This window comes from Tachysurus fulvidraco, chromosome 1 (assembly GCF_022655615.1).
Source record: "Tachysurus fulvidraco isolate hzauxx_2018 chromosome 1, HZAU_PFXX_2.0, whole genome shotgun sequence".
NCBI lineage: Eukaryota > Metazoa > Chordata > Actinopteri > Siluriformes > Bagridae > Tachysurus > Tachysurus fulvidraco.
In genome coordinates, this window is record NC_062518.1 from 25,986,012 (window position 1) to 26,007,049 (window position 21,038).

A 21,038-nucleotide genomic window follows, 5' to 3' on the forward strand; every position below is an offset into this window, starting at 1 on the left:
GATTATAAAGATATGAGATTCAGCCTGAGTCGGAATTGGTGTAAAAAAAAAAAAAAAAAAAAGGTCCCTGAGGAAAAAGCTTGAAAAATGTTTTTCAATTGTTTGGGGAGAAAAAGTCCCACTTTACTTTTGGTTTAATGTAAAATGTTAAATTCCTGGTCAGGAAACATCTGTTTGCAGCTGCTGTAAGGTAAAAGACAACAGGAACCAGTTTTGTCTAGATATACTTAGCTTTAAACTGATAAAGGTACAACATAGTAGTAATTTGTGGTACTTAAAGCTTCATTATTCCCTCCGGTTCCCACTGACAGACAGCACTGTTTGGGCAACAGCGCAGTGTTTATATAACAGCGCACCGGTGAATTGTGTGTGTGTGTGTGTGTGTGTGTGTGTGTGTGTGTGTGTGTGTGTGTGTGTGTGTGTGTGTGTGTGTGTGTGTGTGTGTGTGTGAAAAAAGCTGGGTCGTTTTCCTCCCGCAAGCCGTGACGTCTCGGGTGGGTGGGTCTTTCATACGCGGGACCCACGTGCCGTTAAAGGGAAGGCCGGTGATGATTTAATAGCGACTGTATCGCCAACGCCATCTACCGCAGCGCCGACTTCACTCTGGGCCTCCGATTGGACATCGTGATAGCGATACACCCCGAGTGGAAGCGAGTGAGAGAGTGTGTGAGTGTGTGAGAGAGGGAGAGAGAGAGAGAGAGAGAGAGAGAGAGAGAGAGAGAGTGAGAGACTCCCTGTTTGAAGTGCACATTTATATTTTTTGCTACCCCTCCTCCGATGGATGAACAATGGAGACGCCGTCAGCCGAAATTTCTGGCGACCCTCCTCTTTTCCCACGCGCTGCATCATTGTTGACGATGCCCTCGCTGTTGTTGTTTTGGTTGTTGTGTGGGAGGCCAGGGACGGGCCTGATGCGCCGCTAGAAAAGCGCACTCGTCTTGTGCCGGTCTTCTTGTCCTCTCAGGAGCGGGCAGATGTGCGCGGAGACATGGTGACGCTCCCGGCTCTGGCGCACTACTGGCCTCTGGTGCGGTTCCTCGTGCCGCTCGCCATCACCAACATCGCCATCGATCTCGGCGAACAGGCAAGTAGTGCATCGACATGCACAGTGCATCGACATGCATTACTGCGACATCTTTCATTTGAAGGCTGTATTGACCGAGCAGCGTAGCTACACGGATTTCATCCAGCTTTATTCACCTAGCACTGTGCGTGAATTTGTCTCCGCATAGAGGATGCGTTAGTGTATAATAGTGTCATTGGTAATAAACCAATTCTAAATGCTAGACTGTATTATTGCCAGATTGTGCCAGGCACAATTAAAGGCTAGCGCATGGTGTGTAGAGACTATTAGTAAGTAAATGGCGACATATTTTTGAATGCTGGATAAAGTCCCAAGTAAGCTTGATCAATCGTAAACAGCGCAGGAGGATGATGGCCTGGATGTCACCCGTGTGTCACCCGGGGCATCATCCTCTATCAGCCTGAACAATTGAGTGTGAATGGGAGCGAGATGAATGCACTGTTTTGCACAGAGGTGTGGTGGACCAGGTCCTGACCTCAAGCTGAACCAAACCAAACAGGGCTCTGTATCTAAATTGGCACTATATTCAATCCCATAAGTGGCTACATACATGTGATATATTGCATTATGTGTTTGTTTATTCATTACTGTCCTGGTTCACCCTGACAGAAACATTTCTCATTCTGGAACATACGTATAAAATCTAGACGCTTTTATAGTAAAAAAAATAATAATAAATAAATAACTAAATAAATAAAAGGTGTGGCTGTGCTATAATCTATACCAGAGCTCTGTATTCTGACTTTTACATTTCTTTATGTGGCCAATCAGAAAACAGTTATTAGCTGTATCTTGTGGAAGAGTTGGTAGATGCTGGGATGGAGTTCGTACCACGAGCAATATTTAGTTCCTCAGCACCTATTCAATCTCTTCGGTGTGGAAGAAAAGTTAAAAACACTATATTTTTATTCTAACCACATTACAGTAACATGTTTTTTTTTGAAGGGCAGAATTAGTGGTTGTCTCTATAGATAGTAACAGAAGAGTGAACTAACTGTGAGGCTTTCATAGTGGGAGTTTTACATGCAGTTCTGCACTGTAAATGGTTTATGGATGTATAAGTAATGTATAACGATCTTTTCTCTTTATTCTCTTTCTGACTTGCTAACCTACCAAGTCTAGTCCTCGTCCCAAAGAGACTGATTTTTATTCCATTCAGTGGAACAGAATGATTACAAATCTAATGACTAATGTAAACCACCCGTCTTTAGGTGTGCTGATTCACAACACACCTAAAGACTGGTGGTTTACATTAGTCATTAGATTTGTAATCATTCTGTTCCACTGAATGGAATAAAAATCAGTCTCCAAACAACAGAATATCTCAGCATAACACCTGACATGAAAGAGTAAAGGTGCTTTGTAAACGGATTGTCAATTCAACAATCATTGATAAAAATCACACAAAAATGCATTAAAAATCTGTATGTTCGATTCAAGCCCTGACTTTTTTTTACTGGCTCACAATATGGACCAATCGCTGAATTTGAAAAAATTAGTCAATTTAATGTTCTAGAAAAATACCACAGTTGTAATATCAAGCTTGATACAATTCACAATTTCTGTTTGTAGGTTTACGTTTCAACTTGCACTAGAGAGCTTTTAACTCTACTGAGCTCTGAGTTTTCCGTAGCACAATATGCTATTGCTAAATAGTCAAGAAATAGATTAGGGAGTCTCATTTGTCAGATAATTCTCATTAACCGACATCTGTTATCTTTTTCAACACTCCTGTAAGGCGTTTAGAAAATGAACTGGTGACACATATTCACACACGCACGCACGTGCACACGGCAACAGAAGAGTTGAGAAGATAAGGAGCGGCTTGAGTCTTAGATGAATTATTGAGAGGCATCTGGACTGTCATTTCCTTTTGGCCTGTGTTTGTCTGGTTAGTGCTCGGTAAATCAGCCGAGCGATCGGTGTGATCTTTTACTCCTTTGTATTCCCCAATGCTTTAGTCTTTAATCAGAGTCAAAACAAAAGGTTGTATAAATATAGCATTTAAACGATTTAAATAGTATTTAGTTGTAAAAGTGGATTCAATTTATTGTTAGATGTAATTAGATGACAAACAATTCTTCGACTATGCAAGCTTCATTCTTTAATTCTACCTGTTCCACTTGAGTCACAGCTTTGTAGCACATGACCAAACTGCTTGATTTTCTTTGTAATCAGCCTTGAGAGTGTAGAGAGAGTGTCTGTGTAGTGTGGAAGTGGACCTTGATATCTCGGCTCCTTTCCTGCACTGGTGACATGAAGGAAGGACATGGGAGGGGCATGATATCAAGGGCTTAGAGAAATCCACCATCTGTCCCTCGATTAGGTCACCTTAATGAAAGAGCAAGCTGGCAAAAAGCAAGACTGGGTTGCTGTTAGGTTGCAGTTTTAGTTATAAAATCAGACAGAAAGAACCTGAGATAAACCTTGATTATACGTAAGGAATAAAACAAACTGGAGCGAAATGTATGATGTAGGAAAATAATCCTTCCTAGAGTGGTGTGCTATGGCCCAATACAAAGTGAACGTATTTTCCTCCATCTAGTAGAGTAATTAATTTTTTTTTATCATTTAGCAATGAGAGACATGTTGCAGTATTTAACAATTTATAGTATCATGTACGTTTACTGACATTTCATGTTAGTTCATGTTATCACTGATATTATGCCAGTTCTAAACAGTCATCAGTTGCTGTTTTTTTTTTCTTTTCTTTTGCTTTAAAGTTAATAAGGGAAAAAAAGGTTACTGTCTGTAACATAGTACTGACACCTGAGACATCCTCCTCAAATATAAACAATCGTATCTCAATATTTAACTATATATATCAGTATGTTTTTCTTTGTTAAATAACAACGCATTTTACAAACAATAGTATTGATGTGTTCATTATTAAAGACTTCATCAGAGCACTTCTGTAAGTCGCTCTGGATATCGGCGTTTGCCAAACGGCATGAATGGAAATGTAACATTTGTTTTATTAGATTTTTGATTATGGAGAATCTGCTATAAAACTCTGTCAAAGCTGCTGTGCTAGAAAATTAACCAACATCTTTAGGTACGAGAGTTCACCAATGGTAGGGTCTAAATATAGATATATATAAAAGCACACTATATGAGTCACTGAAGGGTAATTTGTAGTTGGAAAATAACGCATGCTAATTAGCAGGCACCTAAAAAAAGAAAGTTGTGATCTCGAGGAAAGAGGAAGGTCTCCAGACAATGGGGTTATGAGCATGTGAATGATCACAATCAGCATTTTCCATCAGCTGACCTAATACTTCCTTTTCTATTTAAGCATTCAACTCTGACATAATTTTAAGCCGTTTCTCTCTCCCAAAGACTAGTATGGGTGATTAGCATATCGCAGTATTACAGCTGTACCAGCATGCCTCATGTAGATGAATCATGTAGTTGGGTTAGAGAATGAATTTACCAAGAGGTCTTTCATAGAAATCTCTACCAGCGAATGATTTGCAGTTATGATCTATATCTGTATTCAGAATCCGTTAAAGGACATGGTTCAGTTTCTTTGGCAGATTGTAATATGAGCTTCTTTCACATCTTATAACTGATGGTGCACTTTACAGAAAAGAAATTGCTCTAAAAAAAAACAATGCAATTTGACGTGCTCAATGTATGACTGTGTTAACTGTTATTCATGCATTGGATTATATCTTAATCCCACTTTTATGTGACTGAATTTGATTCTTATTATTACATGTAAACAGAACATTGTACCTCCAAGCAGAGCTCCGAGATAAAGTCTGGGCCAGATGCAGGTGGTGCGAATGATGAATTGATTTGAGTTTGTTTTTGTGTTTCCTGTAGGCTTTAAATAGAGGGATCGCAACAGTCAAAGAAGATGCGGTGGAAATGCTGGCCAGTTACGGCTTGGCATATTCCCTAATGAAATTCTTCACTGGACCTATGAGCGATTTCAAGAACGTGGGATTGGTGTTCGTCAACAGCAGACGTGACCGAATCAAAGCAGTCTTGTGCATGGTCGCTGCTGGAACTATAGCCATCATCTTCCACACACTGATAGGTTAGTCTGAGGGTGTATCCCATAATTCCCTCTGTCAAGTAACAGTCATTAAAAAAGTGTATTTGGGATTGTGTGATAAAGAAGAAGGCCTCGTGTGTCTGAAAACAGCACAGCACAAAAACTACAGCTTTTTTGACCTTCAGTATGTTTCAATAGATTTCACTCAGACTCCACTATTATTTCTTATTTGTTATTACTTATTATTATAGTCTATTATGTCTACATTTATGCCTAATGCTTTATTCGTAGCCTAGTGAAAACGTACATAGAAAACAAAGCAGGTTTATAGAGGATCTGTAAAAAAAGATTTTTAGTCAAAACACAGCATTATCTGTTATTTTGCCAGCATCTAGTCGCTGTTGCATTTGTTTTGTCTTCCCAGCCTGCCAAATATGTCTTAGTGGGATATCGTTTCATTCAAATCTTTTCATTTCACAGTTTTCTAACTCTTTATTCTATTCTTCTAAACATATGTCTTGATTAAAGACCATTTCTAACACAGTTCCGCTTCTCAGCATTACCCGTGTAAATGCCTTTGACTTCAGCTTTGGTGCCAGATGTGTGCTGGGTTGTATTTTTTGTGCACAAGCCTTGGTGATGATAACTCTGCAAGAAAGAGCACCATGACCATGACCTTGGTTGACACTGATAGTTTTCTTCCTGGTATTTTTTCAGGTATTTCTTTCTTGCATTATTTAGACATTGCTGTTATATGGTCATTAACCAGTGGGCAAAACATTCCTGTCCTCCTACATGGAGCTTCACAGGTTTCAGTGGTCTCGCCCATCTACCAAATTACAGCTAGATGGTGATGCTGAGACCAAAATTAGGTTACATTTTTATGGGGCTTAAGATGGCAACTACCTCTTAAAATATAATATGATGATGACAGTATAACAGCCCACACTGTTAAAGCTTTGGCAACATGCCTCCAGATCCTGTGCTGAACCTTTTTTTTTACCATTATATCATTAAGTAAAGAAGCAGTTTGCATCAATGATAATATACTATTATCACTGGAAGTAATGGTGTTATCTAGAGACAGAGAGAGTTTAAAGCATACAGTATATGTTGATTGCTCAACTGCTAAGTTAAAACTAGCAGGAATTTACAGTGACTGACATCATGTATCTTTTTACTCTTTAAACTTAAAATATGTATAGAAACGTTCTTCGAAATTGTTACTGTTAAAGATCTATACTATATGGCCAAAGGTTTGTGTCTTTGTGTGCTGTTGCATTACAATTCTCCGTCACTGGAACCAAAAGGCTCTAACCTGTTCCATCATGGCAATAACCCTGTGCACAAAGCGCAGAGCTCTATAAAGACATGGTTTGCTAATGCCAATGTAAAAACTTGAGCCCTGACCTAGAGGTCTTCACGGGTCCACTTAGATCCGAAAACCCAAGGTCCGACCCGAGACCCAAGCGGGTTCGGGTCTAAAAGTTTCACGTGTGCCTCAGACACGGGTCGGGTATAATAATAGCGGTATCGGGTCTCGGGTAATTTAAAATGACTGTGCTTTTAACGAACGGACCCGAGAAGACCCGAACTACTGTATCTCGCGTGTGTTCATCGACTTGAGTCCTTTTCCAACCTCTCCTCTGTTCGCCAAGACCGCTTGCGACATCGTGTTACTGGCGGTAAGCTAATTTTCGTTGAAACAGACCTGTCAATCAATTTTGAATCCACGCTGTAGCGGTTACACTAAAGCAACATTCGGGTCCAGTCGGGTTAAAAAAAAATTGCCGTCGGACTCGGGTCTAATTTTTTCGGGTTTGTCTCGGGTCGGGTCTTTCTTAAAAAATATATATATATATATGCACATCGGGTCCGGGTAAAAAGTGATTTGGGTCACTTTGGGTCGGGTGCATTTTTTTAGACCCGAGAAGACCATGGCCTTCTTTTCCAGCATCACTGCCAGGTCGCATTAATGCTCCTACAGCTGAATGAACACACAGCTTTTATATATAACAGGAAAGATGGGACCAACTCCCTAATATTCCTGATGGTTTTAGAAAATATATCTTTTTAAGTTTGGCTGTTGTATGTGGTCAGGTGTCCACATATATTTGGAATCTCACTTTGATATCATAGAATAATGAAAGAATAAATTAATGAGAGATGCTGACTAATGTTATTTTATTTCACGTCTCAGCCTATACGGACCTCGGCTACTACATCATTAACAAGCTGCATCATGTGGACGATTCGGTGGGCAATAAGACCAGGAAGGCTTTTCTCTACCTGGCTGCATTTCCTCTACTGGATGCCATGGTGAGCCTCTTCACTGTCCTTCCTTCATCTCATATCAAACATGGACACGTCACACCAGAACTGGCTTGGACAGATGGTGTTTGTGTGTGTGGGGAGATTTTTGCTTGCATTGCCAATGTCCACCTCCTGTTCTGATCTAGAGGACCATCAGTATTCCTCTATCTGTGTTCCTGCTGTACACTGTGTATCACTTCCAAATGGCACAGTGTCTGTCGGAAGTTTTGCAGCAGCTTACTCTTACTCTTGCAAAAAAAAAACTAGAGAAACCTGTGTGAATGCAGAGGTAATCAACCTTGACTTGAGTTTTTGTGTGTGTGTGTGTGTGTGTGTGTGTGTGTGTGTGTGTGTGTGTGTGTGTGTGTGTGTGTGTGTGTGTTTCCAGGCCTGGACCCATGCTGGAATCCTACTAAAGCACAAGCACAGTTTCCTGGTTGGCTGCGCCTCTATCTCTGACGTCATAGCACAGGTAATGTTGTTCCATGTCACATACACCAGCTAATTACTAATGCTGTCAGGCCTATTGCAGTGTTATTTATTTATTTATTTATTTTCCAGGGCGCCTGGTTTGACTTCATTTGTGAATTGTTTTAAGGCTCATTGGTTTATTGTTTTGGAAGCTTCATTAACTGCTGAGTCCACAATTTATCATTATTTATTTTTTCCTCTTCAGATTGTATTTGTGGCTATCTTGCTGCACAGTCATCTGGAGTGTGTGGAGCCATTGTTGATTCCCATCTTGTCTCTGTACATGGGAGCTTTGGTGCGTTTCACCATTGTCGGACTGGGCTACTACCGAAACGTTCACGACAACATCCCGGAGTCCAGCGGCCCCGAAGTCGGGGTGTGTATCTCTCTAACCTTGTTACTGCTTGCATACCCTGTGTAATATTGTAACGCTCTTGAGAACTGGCCTACAGTATAGACCTTACAGATAATATTGTAATATTGTAACCTTACGTGGAACTTGGCCTTAGTATAGACCTTACAGATAATATTGTAATATTGTAACCCTAAGGGGAACTTGGCCTTAGTATAGACCTTACGGATAAGCGTCATGCACACAGGCTTTGTAATTGACTTAAGATTTGTAGTAATATTCTCACTAGCTATGAAAATATGAAGCGCAAGTAGAATTCCCACACGATACTAGATTTGGGAACTGATACTTGTTTTAAACCCCGAGGGCCCCACATCTTTATCATGTTTTGTTTTTGAGCTGTATAAACCTCAAACTCAAAAGGCCTCACGAGACCTGGATAAAGATGACTTTAGCAATTACTTTACATGTGATTTTATTAAGCACAGTTCATACAGAAGCCAAAGGAAATGTTACTTTCACTTCCCTTTTCAAAGCAAATTTTACTTTCACAACTTACTTGTGTTGTTCTAACCTTTACTGCATTTGTTGCACTGTGTGTGTGTGTGTGTGTGTGTGTGTGTGTGTGTGTGTGTGTGTGAGTAGGGTGATGCCACTATTAAAAAAATGCTGAATTTTTGGTGGCCCCTAGCCCTGATCTTAGCCACACAGCGGATCAGCAGACCCATCGTCAACCTGTTTGTTTCCCGTGACTTGAAAGGCACTTCTGCAGCCACTGAGGTCAGTGACGTCACACCCTCATACGTACACACCCATGATTTCTTTTTCAGGTTGCTGAAATGCAGATCATTCAAATAAGCCAGGAACAGTGAAAAAACCAGTGGAGACTTTTTATGATCAGGTTTGAAAGTTTAAGGGTTGTTGTGATCACACTTTTACACTCATTTTACACGGATGTGCTGGCACGTTTATGATGCTTGACGGAACCCGAACGAATGATTTAAAATGATTTATGCTTCTGTTACAGGTCCATAATGACCATTTGTAACCCCAGTGACCTCAGCTGCTGCTTTAACAAATGTTATGAACGTTTTTATTTACAGTTTGGGTAATTGTAAAATAACTAGTGCAAAAAGTTCATGGATTTTTTATAAAAAATAATTTTTATCATATAAGTGTCTACACTTGTACGTTCTATTTGTTTGTCTATGAAATGTATTATATTTAATTTGGATTATTCGCTATAAGACAAGATCTCACCAAAATCCAGCATACTTCTAAAAAAAAAAACAGTAAAAATTATTCTAAGCCTTTTGTAAAAAATTTGACACTGGCAACCCTGAGGTTTGTTGCTTACCTAGATCATGACTTACAATACATTAGAACAGAATAGACATCTTAATAAAAAATTATTTTGTATGTGTTTATTTGTAGGCAGTTGCAGTTTTGACAGCTACGTATCCTGTGGGCCACATGCCGTACGGGTGGCTGACTGAACTCCGTGTTATTTACCCAGCCTTCGATAAGGTAAGGCTTCTTTACTCTTTTCGGAAAGTCAAACAAAGTAGAAAACAGACAATGCACGTTTATGTAAATGAGAACCCCAGGCTATGTACAGTACTTATTAAACATCATACTATTGTATACACTATAAGTCAATATGATCTGTGTGCATAAAGTGTACAGACTAAATCCCCAGTTTAGCATTCGAGTAGGTGGAGAAATTCACACAGCTGACAACATCTGAAAGCACCTCTCTACCATGAAAATGCTATGTGCAGGGTAATTTTCCCAGCCTACTGCTTTTTTAGGCACCAGCATGTCTACAGCTGCCATTTGGCAGAATGTAATATTTATGGATAAACAAAACGGAGAAGGCAGAGGAATTAGGATAGACACGTACTTTGGGCGCGACGTCTGATGCTTATGATCCGTATCTTTTACTACTCTTTGTGCTGCGTTTCTGCTATGACTCATTGACTGTGTCTGCATGAAAAGCAGACACGTGTAGACTGCGTTGCTATAAATAACTATTATTAACCATTTGGATAAACTTTCTTTCTTTCTCTCCTAGAACAACCCAAGCAATAAGTTGGTAAACTGTGGCACGACCGTCACCAAGTCACACATCAAGCGTTTCACGTTTGTCTGTTTGGCTCTGTCGATTACAGTAAGTAACATTATACATTATAGTAAGTGCTGCTTCACCCCGTTTCTTCTCATCTCCTCCTCTTCGTCCTTATCCATCTGCCCAATCTTATTATTACATCCGAATCTGATGTTAAATTCAAACTGCTGCAGAAATACTTTACACTTATATGTACACACCTCTCCTGCTTTTATAGGCACCAGCATGTCTAATGTTTACAGATAAACAAAAAAGATGAGACTGGAATTAGGTTTTTCTTTAAACAGGCCTTCATGAAAAAAAACCCATACGTGCGCATATGTAAGCAGGAAAAAACGCTTTCATTTTTAGTGCATAAGACGCACTTTTGTGCATGCATGTAGGAATTAAGTCAAAACACAAGCTGATATATCAGAGTTCATAAAAATGATCATTCCACACACAAAGCATCAGTTTTTCAACCTTTAATCATTTCTCTGCATTTATCCAACTTACTATAAGCAATATATTCATAGGAACTTTACAAAAAAAACACACAAATGTTAATATCAAACCTATTTCTGCTCTCTGATAGGCCCCAGATTTTATAACAGTGTTATCTTCAACCACTAAAATTCAGAGTAGGTTTATCCCAACAGAGGTGAAAACATCTCACGCTGAAAACCAACACAGCCCTGACTCATATTATATCAATCTTGTGGCGATAAATAAATTAATTTCCATTTCGCTGGCAGAACAGAACACCAAAGCCCTGGTTAAAAGGGTTAAACTCTTTGTATGCTATTTCTTTAAACAAGCCGAGCTATCAGTTTGCTAAGTAAATCTGAGAGTGTAACTAAATTAAAAAAGTCTATTTTCTGTAAATTGTCAAGGTTTTTTTTTAATGAGCATATTCATGACTTTACTCAATGTTCTCTTGAATATACAAATCATCTTAATTCATACACAGGTACAAACTGCTGTGAGGTTTTTAATAACATGCACTTACTAGTAACTGCTCTGATGTAAATAATTTACATAAATGCATGTGTTCACCTGCAACAGAGAATCTGATACCAAAGCCACACTGGTTAATGTTTAGAAAACCGAACCCATGAACTTCACCATGTTTTCTAAATGCGTGTATTTCATGCAAGTACACGGTTCAGTCTTCTGAAACACCGTCCTGAATGTGCATGTGGACCACGGTCCGGTGACAGCCCCGATTTACGACAACACTGTCTCCACTCTGCCAAGCTTTTTTTTTTTAATGTGTGTGTGTGTTATTTTACATTTTTTCTATAAGCTAATGTTAGTCTGAGGGCAATAGCTTTTCTTGTGTGTCCTGGATCTTTGTTTCCAGATGTTCCAGATACTCTTCACATAGAGTGTACTTCATTAGAGCTACAAAGAGTGTGAAGATTTGCAAGTCAGAGCGACTGGAGTCATTCTAGTCTTGATGAAGATTTTACCAGGACATCTGACTTAGTATTGTTAGATATACTGTAGCTGTATAACTGTCTATTAGTTCTGTAGGTAAAGGGTTAAAATTGTCAATTGAACTAGAAATAATGTGTGTCAAAGACTTTTGATGGTCAATTAATTCTATAAGAGCTTTGTCTCTAACAGGCAACAGTGAGCTAGAAATCGGAGTGTTTAGTTAAAGTGTACATATAGTTGGACATTCACACAGTGTAGTAGGTAGAAACACATTAGTTAAGATTTCTATTCTTATTAATTCGCATTATTTTTTTTAGCTTTTTACAGTGTGTCACATTGTCACTGTAGCTTCAATGAAATATCTCGATTCCAGATAGAACTATTAGATGTATAAGTTTATCCCTAATGAGCAAGAAAGAGGTGACGGTGGAAAGGAGAAAGGTTCTGAGACGATATGAGGAAGAAATATTACGTTTCTAAATAACTAAACACTACATGGTCAACAAGTGAGATTTGATTTGTTTAGATTGCATGCACATGTACTCATTGTGTTTACAGTGTAGCTCTGAGGAAGAGACGTTAGATTTCTGATTGGAAGGTTGTGTGTTTAAATCTCAGCACGGCCAAGCTGCTGCAGCTGCTGGGCGATTGTGTAAGGCGCTTAAGCCTTAACTGTTCAGTTCTATAAAGAACAATGAGAGAACCTAATTCACTCTAGAGAAGGGCATCTATCAAGTGCTGTAGAAATGTAAATGTTTGCAAAAAATACTGGTGAAAAGTTGGGATGTTACTGTAGATGCTACACTTGAGCTATTTTGTCCAGGACATGAAAGATTTTTGATTAAGAGGCAACGATGGCAAGTAAAAATTCCTGAGACGATATAAGAAACCTCATAGACTCAAAATTGAAATCACATAACACTAAATGGTGCGATTTAGGAATCATTCCTTTCTATAATTATCATTAAATGCTTTTAAACATTTACCGGGAAATATATGACACCGATTAATCCTGTATCTCTCCACAGCAGCTCGTAGCCATTAAAATCCCATTTTAAAAAAAACTTTAAAGGATGTGTTAATATGACGTTCCAAGCAGTTACATATGAAATTGTAATGATGACTCATTTGACCTTTATTGGTCATTACAGTGCAATAATTGTGCACAACATGTTATTTGAACACATACTGTACTGTATAATCAGCTGTGCTCTGTGTTCTAGTAAACACCCACAAGTATGCAATAAAATATTTTGGTACCTGAAATACCTCCCAGCTACACTGCTGCCCACTGCCTCTAGATCCTCCACAACCCTGGCTAGGATAAAGTGCTTATTGGAGGTGAATTAACGGAAAACAAATCCCAGACAAAGTCATTCCAGTGCAATAGGATTTCCCCTTTTTTGTGTGTGTGTGGAATCATTATGGAAACAGCAGATCATGCTGGATGACTGGAAAGTCATGTGGCTCTTAGTCAAGGGAAACTAACAATAAGAGCTACATAAAATCCTCATCAGCTTTATGCTTTTTTTTTTTTTTTTTTTTGCTGCTGCTGAAGGTCTGACCTGAAGCGTTTTACTGGCCATGTTTTTATCCATAGCTCTGTTTTGTGGTTTTCTGGACACCGCACATCTCTGAGAGGATCCTGGTGGACATCATTGGAGTGGATCATGCTTTTGCTGAGCTCTGTGTTGCCCCATTACAAATCTTCTCTTTCTTTCCTATACCAGGTAAAGCACCAGACACACACTATTCACAGACACACGACCTGTGTACATTTACAACATTTGTACGTATAAAGCCACTGTTACAAATGCGCATCTGGATTTTGCCCTCTGAGCAGCTACGTCACTTTACACACGCTGAAATGATGGTTCATGATGAGTCAGTGTTATGTAATCTGGTGAAGGTTCGGCAGTGAACTTTAGCTGCTCTTGAATAAGCCATACTGTAAAAAGCAATGGAGCAATGTGTAGTATATACTAGTAAATAAGGATAAAGCCAACTGCCATTGTGAAAAATACTGAAAACTAGATTTGCTTTTAAAACAAATGTAAAACAATGTCACAAAGACCAAACCCGAGTAATGTACATATTAAAACACTGCATTTCCAGGAGTTCCCAATACAGTGGGAAATGGGAAAAGTGATATGGTAAACAAAAAAAGAGATGCATGGTAGTGTTGTATAGAGCAGCAGTTCCCAAACTGCTGGACTGCTGGGTCTGGACTGGATAAGGATAAAGTCACCATTCAATGTAACCACAGCAAATCATCTGGCGTCAGATACGGAAGATGCGCTGATAGAACTTTCAACCGATCGAACCCTGAGGACGGCATTTGACGGCAAGATGCTGGATGAGTCCTGGGTTTCTGTCGCGCTGGAATATCCACAGTTGTCGAAAGCCGCATTGGATGTACTCATGCAATTTGGCTCAACGTATTTATGCGAAAAGACATTCATCGTGCTGACTTACATTAAAAATAATGTAGTGGGGGGGTCGTGGGTCGTCAGCAGTCTAATGCTGGGGGTCGCGGTCTGAAAAGTTTGGGAACCCCTGGTATAGAGTTCATGAGACCTAGAAATGTCTGTCATGTTTAGTTAAAATGTAATGTATGTAAACAGATTTGTTCAATATATTTCACATTTTTAGTAACAGGTCTTCTTGTTCCTTAAGAGTGATGGATAATATAGCGATGAGATGTTAATGACTGCTTTCGGAAATACTGAAAAAAAAAACCTCAAATCAGGTTTTCCTCATTATGCTGTTTGATGTGACTATGAACAAAAGCTCTTGAGATTGGATCTGCATGATTTTACACATTACAGTGCTGCTGTAACACTATTATCTGATAACGGATAATTGAATGAATGTGCAGGTGTTTCTAGTAAAGATGCGAGTAATCATTTTGATGCATAGCAGTGCATAACACTGAGTAACATTCAGCCTGCTGGCAGTGTTTCGTCAATTAAATATCTTATTCGAGCTCATTTCCATACAAACCAATGTGACCTGCTTTTATCGTTACTGTTTTAAAAAGTGACTGTGCGTGCTCACCTAACGGGCTGGCTCATGACCCTGAAGAAAACCTTCGTCCTGGCACCAAGCTCTGTGTTGCGAATCATCGTGCTCATCACCAGCCTCATCGTGCTGCCCTACATGGGGTAAGTGTCAACTGATAAACATTATTATTGTGTCTACTAGTAGACAAAAGACAGGGCGATGTACTTACAGGTTCCTCTTTTACATGACAAGCTGCTTTGAGAGCTCAGAAAGGGAACGAATGCTTTGATCCATCTTTTCCTCAGATATTCACTACATTAAATATACCTGTAGCTGCACGATGAGTAATTGGCATTTTGCTGTAATATAAGATAAATAAACCTCATTTGTGTGTGCTGGAAAATACTCAACTTTAGTACTTAGTACTGCAACCTTCACTACGCATTACACCACCTCATTAACCACTCTCTCACTCATTTTCTACCGCTTATCCGAACTTCTCGGGTCACGGGTAGCCTGTGCCTATCCCAGGCGTCATCGGGCATCGAGGCTGATACACCCTGGACGGAGTACCTCATTAACCATTGTGTTTTATTTCCTACTTAAACACTCAAACATCCACTGAAAATATTTCCGACATTGCTCCAGGGTCAACAATTCAATTCAGCTTACTCTCCGAGTGGAGTTATTCATGTTCTCCTATGGTTCATGTGAGTTTCCTTTCATTCTAATAGAGGAATTGGTGCTAAATTGCCACCAGGTGTGAATCACTGTCTATGTGTAAGTGTGTATTTTTGGGTGGGTGTATTCACATTTCATGCCCACTGTTCTCAGAAAAGTTTATCTCACTCCAAAAACAGACCTAGGGACATCTTAAGGACACAAAAACAGAACTGGGGAGATGCTAGGGACACAAATACAGACCTGAGGATGCCCTAGGGACACAAAAACAGAACTAAGGACACCCTAAAGACACAAATACAGACCTGGGACCACCCTAGGGACACAAATTCAGACCTGAGGACGTTGTAGGGACACAATTACAGACCTGGGAACACCCTGGGGACACAAATACAGACCTGGGAACACCCTAGGGACACAAATACAGACCTGAGGACATTGTAGGGACACAACTACAGACCTGGGGACACACTAAGGAGACAAATACAGACCTGGGAACACACTAGGGACACAAATACAGACCTGAGGATGTTGTAGGGACACAATTACAGACCTGGGGACACCCTAAGGACACAAAAACAGACCTAAGGACACCCTAAAGACACAAATACAGACCTGGGACCACCCTAGGGACACAAATACAGACCTGAGGACATTGTAGGGACACAATTACAGACCTGGGGACACCCTAAGGACACAAAAACAGACCTGAGGACATCGTATGGACACAAATACAGGATTGGGAACACTCTCAGGACACAAAAACAGACCTGAGGACATCGTATGGACACAATTACAGACCTGGGGACACCCTAAAGCCATAAAAACAAACCCAGGAATAGCGTAGTGAAATAAAAACTGACCTGGAGACACCCTAGGGACACAAAAACAGACCTGGGACACCCTAAAGACACAAATACAGACCTGGGTACTCTCTAGGGACACTAAAATAGACCTGGGGTCACCCTAGGGAGACAAATACAGACCTGGGGCCACCCTAAAGACACAAATACAGACCTGGGGACACATTAAAGACACAAATACAGACCCGAAGACACCATGAGGACACAAAAACAGACCTGGGGACACCCTAAAGACACAAAAACAGACTTGGGGACATCTTGACACAAATACAGACACCCTAGGGACACAAAAACAAACACCAACAAACACAAAAATGGACCTGACATCCTAAGGACACAGAAACAGACCAGAGGACACCATAAGAACAAAACTACAGACCCAGGGACACCCTAAGGATAAAAAAACAGGCCTGTCCAGGATGAACCGGTTACTGAAGATGGATGAATGAACAACACATTCAGAGAATCAGCATCAGTCTAACAAATAAACAACATAAATTAAAAGTTTAATGACATGTTTTTAAATGATAGTATCGCATTTATTGTCACATCTGTGGCTAGACTGTGTGAATTAACAGTGTCAGTACATTAAACCGGCTAACATTTTTGTAGCAGTTCACTGATTTTTCTGTGAAAGTAGCTCTTGCTGTACTGTAGTGTCATCTTTCTCAAAATTAATTCTGCAGTTTAAAATACTTCTTTGTCTTGCATACGCCCTCTGTACAAATAATGTATGTAATTGTATTTTCACTGACGCTGCTCATCAAACATATTCTCCACCAGTCAGATTTCTTATCAAATATTTTCCTTAAGGAGGAATTTATGAAATGGATATAAAGATTATCCTCCATTAAAGAAAATATCTGATCAAAGATTCGTTGTAAAACCCTGTTTACCAATCAGAGGGCTACGGCTTTCTTTCTAAATTCTTAATTTAATTTTAGACTTTTGAGATTTTCATTGTCGTAGCACTGTCAGTAATTACATGCTGTGTTCACTTCAGGGTGCATGGAGCTACTCTAGGGGTTGGATCTCTCTTAGCTGGCTTCCTTGGAGAGTCTACGATGGTAGCGATCGCTGCCTGCTACGTCTACCGAAAACAGGTGAAGTAAAGCCTCATGTGTTTAAAAAAAAAAAAGATTCTTATAGTGACTTTTCATTCTTTTCTTTAATTCAGCTCTGTAATTTGTCATTTTTATCCCTTGGCCTAATTTCATTTTATTAACTATACATAAAGCAAGTTTGCTAAACCATGTGCAACTGTTTGGTTACTAATGAAGGTGACTTCAGCTTAACTGAAGAAAAAAACTGAATTTCTACCTGGTTTTGTTGTGCCAACGTACTGCATTTGTCCACTGTGATCTACTGAAAGTAGAATTTGTAGTATTCCATAAGTATTTCTGCTTATTTCTAGCCCACTAGTAGAGATATATTGACAGAAACTTTCCAAAAAAAAATTTTTTCTTTTCACACTAATGTTGATATCAAACCCATTTAAGAGTTGAAAACATCTCACAGTGAAAGCTGAAAGGAGATCGGACTCGCTGCGGTAAAATAATTCATTTGTTTATACTTGTTAAAATGTCCGACAAGTCGATGTATTCAAATTCAAATTTTGTCACATACACAATTATAATATTTATGACTGTATTTATGATTAAGGTGTTCGGCTACTGATCGGAAGGTCCTGGGTTCGAACCCCAGGTCCACCAAGCTGCCACTGCTGGGCCCCTGAGCAAGGCCCTTAACCCTCAGTTGCTCAGTTGTAAGTCACTCTGGCTAAGGGTGTCTGCTAAATGGCGTAAATGTAAATATAAAAAATAGCAGCTTTTAACATTAATGGTAAAAGAATAAACTTAGGCAAACTCAGCTACTATTAGACAGAACATCTAGGACTTCCAGGAAAAATGAAGGGAAAATCTGCTGGAACTTCTGCACTAGTGTTGGATTGTGACATGATGGAAATTCACCTTTAAAAATGCACACAAACGAAACAGACGATAATTTCCTTTTGCCTGCTGCTAAAACGAGTTAACCTATGAAATGTCCTTGTATTTTATAGCACTGACGAATTGACGAGTCAGAAGCTGTGCGTTCGGATTTCTAATGTAGTAATAAGGCGTTCACAGAGGGAAGCTGTGCTGCATAATCTAGAATAATAATGAATTGAAAGCTTTCTGAAAGGAGTTCAGCATTTATGGAAGGTGTTCTCAGGCACATGAAGTTCTTTAGGACAGAGGACTTTGTACATTCTGGTTATATAATATGTGGCTTTGTGGCTAAGGTGCTGGGTTACTGATTATAGACGGTTGGGGATTCAAGCCCATGCACTGCCATGCTGCCTCTATTTGGGCCGTTGACCATGGCCCTTAATCCTCTCTGCTCCAGGGGTGCTGTATCAGGACTTCCTAACAAGCTGGGATATGTGAAGTAAAGACTTTCACTGTGCTGTAACATATTTGTGACAAAGATTTAACTATGACAAGTTGCAGGGTTGTTTAAGTACAATAGATATATACAGTAGTCTAACACACACCTCGGATTTTGTAATGTGAAAAAATTACACCTTTTTCTTTTTGTTGGTTGCTAGATCACTTTAAAAGTGTAAAAAAAAAAACCCCAAAAGATCTGATGATATGATTTATATTGGATCCTTTTTCACATCCCAAAATCCTGAAAATTACATAGTGGACATTTCATACCATTAGATATAACTCTAATAGTTAAAAAGTGTGATTTGTTGCTTATTAATAAAAAAAATTAATTAATTGTTGGCACGATCGAAAAGCACGATCGTATGTTTATTTTTCTATAATAATGTACTCTGGAGTGATTAAAGCCGTCAGTTCCCTGTATTATTTGAGCACAATTAATCGCTCTTGGTTAGCATTTCTATAGTATTAAAATTTATGCTTCTTTTTAACAAGGTTGCCAATCATTCTGGAGGGCACCGCAAATATATGTAATTTGTCTGATAATTTCCTCAGCCAGCATTTCTTCGTCTTCCATTTCTACATTTTTTTCAGGTTTATTATTTATTCATTTCTTTTTGCCGAGGTTTAACAGTATTTGAAACTGTGTTTTATATTCCTCTTCCCAGAAAAAGAATGATTGCGTTGGGGAGGTGACCGTCGAGGGGGAGGACTCGGCTCAGATGAACGAGGTGCGCTCTGGTCGCCGGCTAGATGACATCGTGGAGCTGAGAGAGGAGGACGAGGAAGAAGAGTGACGTGGTGATTTTAAGAGACGTCAGCCTCGTGTGCATTCCTCCTGGATATGTTCAGTGCACATGGGAGGACATGTTGAGGAGGGAAACCAGGGTTTTTATTTTTGCTTTGCGAGGCAGTGTTTGAATCGCTTACTGCCTCCTATTGCTGCTCTTTCCCTTTTTCGCAATGTGCACATGGAGGATGCTTAAAAAAAAGGGAGCTGTAGTTAGAAATCATGAAAGACCAAAAGGACACAAATGTCTAATTGTATTAAATATCATTCAGCCGCACACACACGTACAGCTCAGTAAATGTTTTCCAGCTGTCGTCGGGAACCTCTGCGTGGAGGACAGAGAAGATATCGATTTGTACCAAAGCAATGTCACGTGCTAACTGCTTTCCTTCTATGCTCTAAACTCTACTGTGCTACCGTCCTTAACCTTTATGAACCCTGACCTGGAACGAATACACAAATACTACACACATTTCATTTTCTCAGAAACTTCAAGATCACTGGTTGTTGCATACGTTGCCAAACATACGAGAAAAGAAGATATTACCTTCCCAGGATTTCTGTTAACAGATGTTGCTGCACAGCTGAGAGCTTTTATCCTAGAAATGGAAAATAGAGTTAATATACAGACACACACATATACATATCTATATAGACAGATTTTAATTTTAATCAGATTTGAGTGTGTATTAGATTAATAGTATGACTAGATGAATAACAGAATGGCTTCAGTGTGACAAGTGGTTGATTTTTTAGAGGCACTATTTTTTAATATGCAATGTCATAGGTGTTTAAACTCTGGTACCTTTTTGTATGAGTGACATGAGGTCTGAACGTAGCGGGAAAGGGAAGGTGGATATCACGTTCGTTTTCTTTTCATGCTCATGTCTGTTGCAGTATTTTTAAGAACAGAAAGACTTTATTTAATTCGGGCATTTATTTACTATCTGCAAGATGTTCGTTATTGAGATCAGTATATTAAGCACTATGGAGTACGAGTGATCTTCCTTCTCCTGTCCTACTCTTCTGTAACTATAGGTTTCTGCACAAGTATTTATGATGTCTACGGCATTCGTTTGTTTGATTTTGTTTGTGATGACCAACGATGTCCTGCCATGATCCTTTGGTATTATTAAACGTTGCTGCTTGATCCAAAGCAGAGGAAATGCACATTAGACATTCAGACCTGTTCCAGTCATCCAGTTCAGACGATGACAGCTTTATTCCACAGATTAAAAGGTGACAATGTGGTTCAAGATTTTTTATCTTGCTCCTTTTTTCTCATATTTTATTTTCACTGTCCTCTAAAGCATGATGTAGGAAAGAGGAAGAATTGTTCTGGATACTCATAAAAATAAAATAACAAACTTCAGTACATATAACTCAACAAACACATCACTTTTTAATAAAAAGTCATCTAGTAAAGGAATATGACAAATAGAAAGATAACTAAATACAATAAAATACAATACTTGTGTTTGACATTTAATCTGATTTGT

At 39.3% G+C, this 21,038-nt stretch overlaps 1 protein-coding gene across 1 annotated transcript; it reads left to right on the top strand.

The window, feature by feature from the left end:
• Positions 1 to 525: 525 nt before the first annotated feature.
• ankhb (ANKH inorganic pyrophosphate transport regulator b) lies at positions 526 to 20,795 on the top strand. Its single transcript, XM_027169058.2, has 12 exons — positions 526 to 1,084; positions 4,913 to 5,129; positions 7,288 to 7,406; positions 7,789 to 7,872; positions 8,077 to 8,247; positions 8,869 to 9,003; positions 9,658 to 9,750; positions 10,298 to 10,393; positions 13,371 to 13,500; positions 14,811 to 14,934; positions 17,321 to 17,420; positions 19,418 to 20,795. The coding sequence occupies exons 1-12, from the start codon at positions 782 to 784 to the stop codon at positions 19,544 to 19,546; spliced, it is 1,701 nt and encodes a 566-aa protein (XP_027024859.1). The 5' UTR covers positions 526 to 781; the 3' UTR covers positions 19,547 to 20,795.
• Positions 20,796 to 21,038: the final 243 nt, after the last annotated feature.

Coding starts and splice junctions, on each gene's coding strand:
- ankhb (XM_027169058.2), top strand. CDS start 782: ATGAACAATGGAGACGCCGTCAGCCGAAATTTCTGGCGACCCTCCTCT. Junction 8,248..8,868: donor CCAGCGGCCCCGAAGTCGGG/GTGTGTATCTCT, acceptor GTGTGTGAGTAG/GGTGATGCCACTATTAAAAA. Junction 17,421..19,417: donor GCTACGTCTACCGAAAACAG/GTGAAGTAAAGC, acceptor TCCTCTTCCCAG/AAAAAGAATGATTGCGTTGG.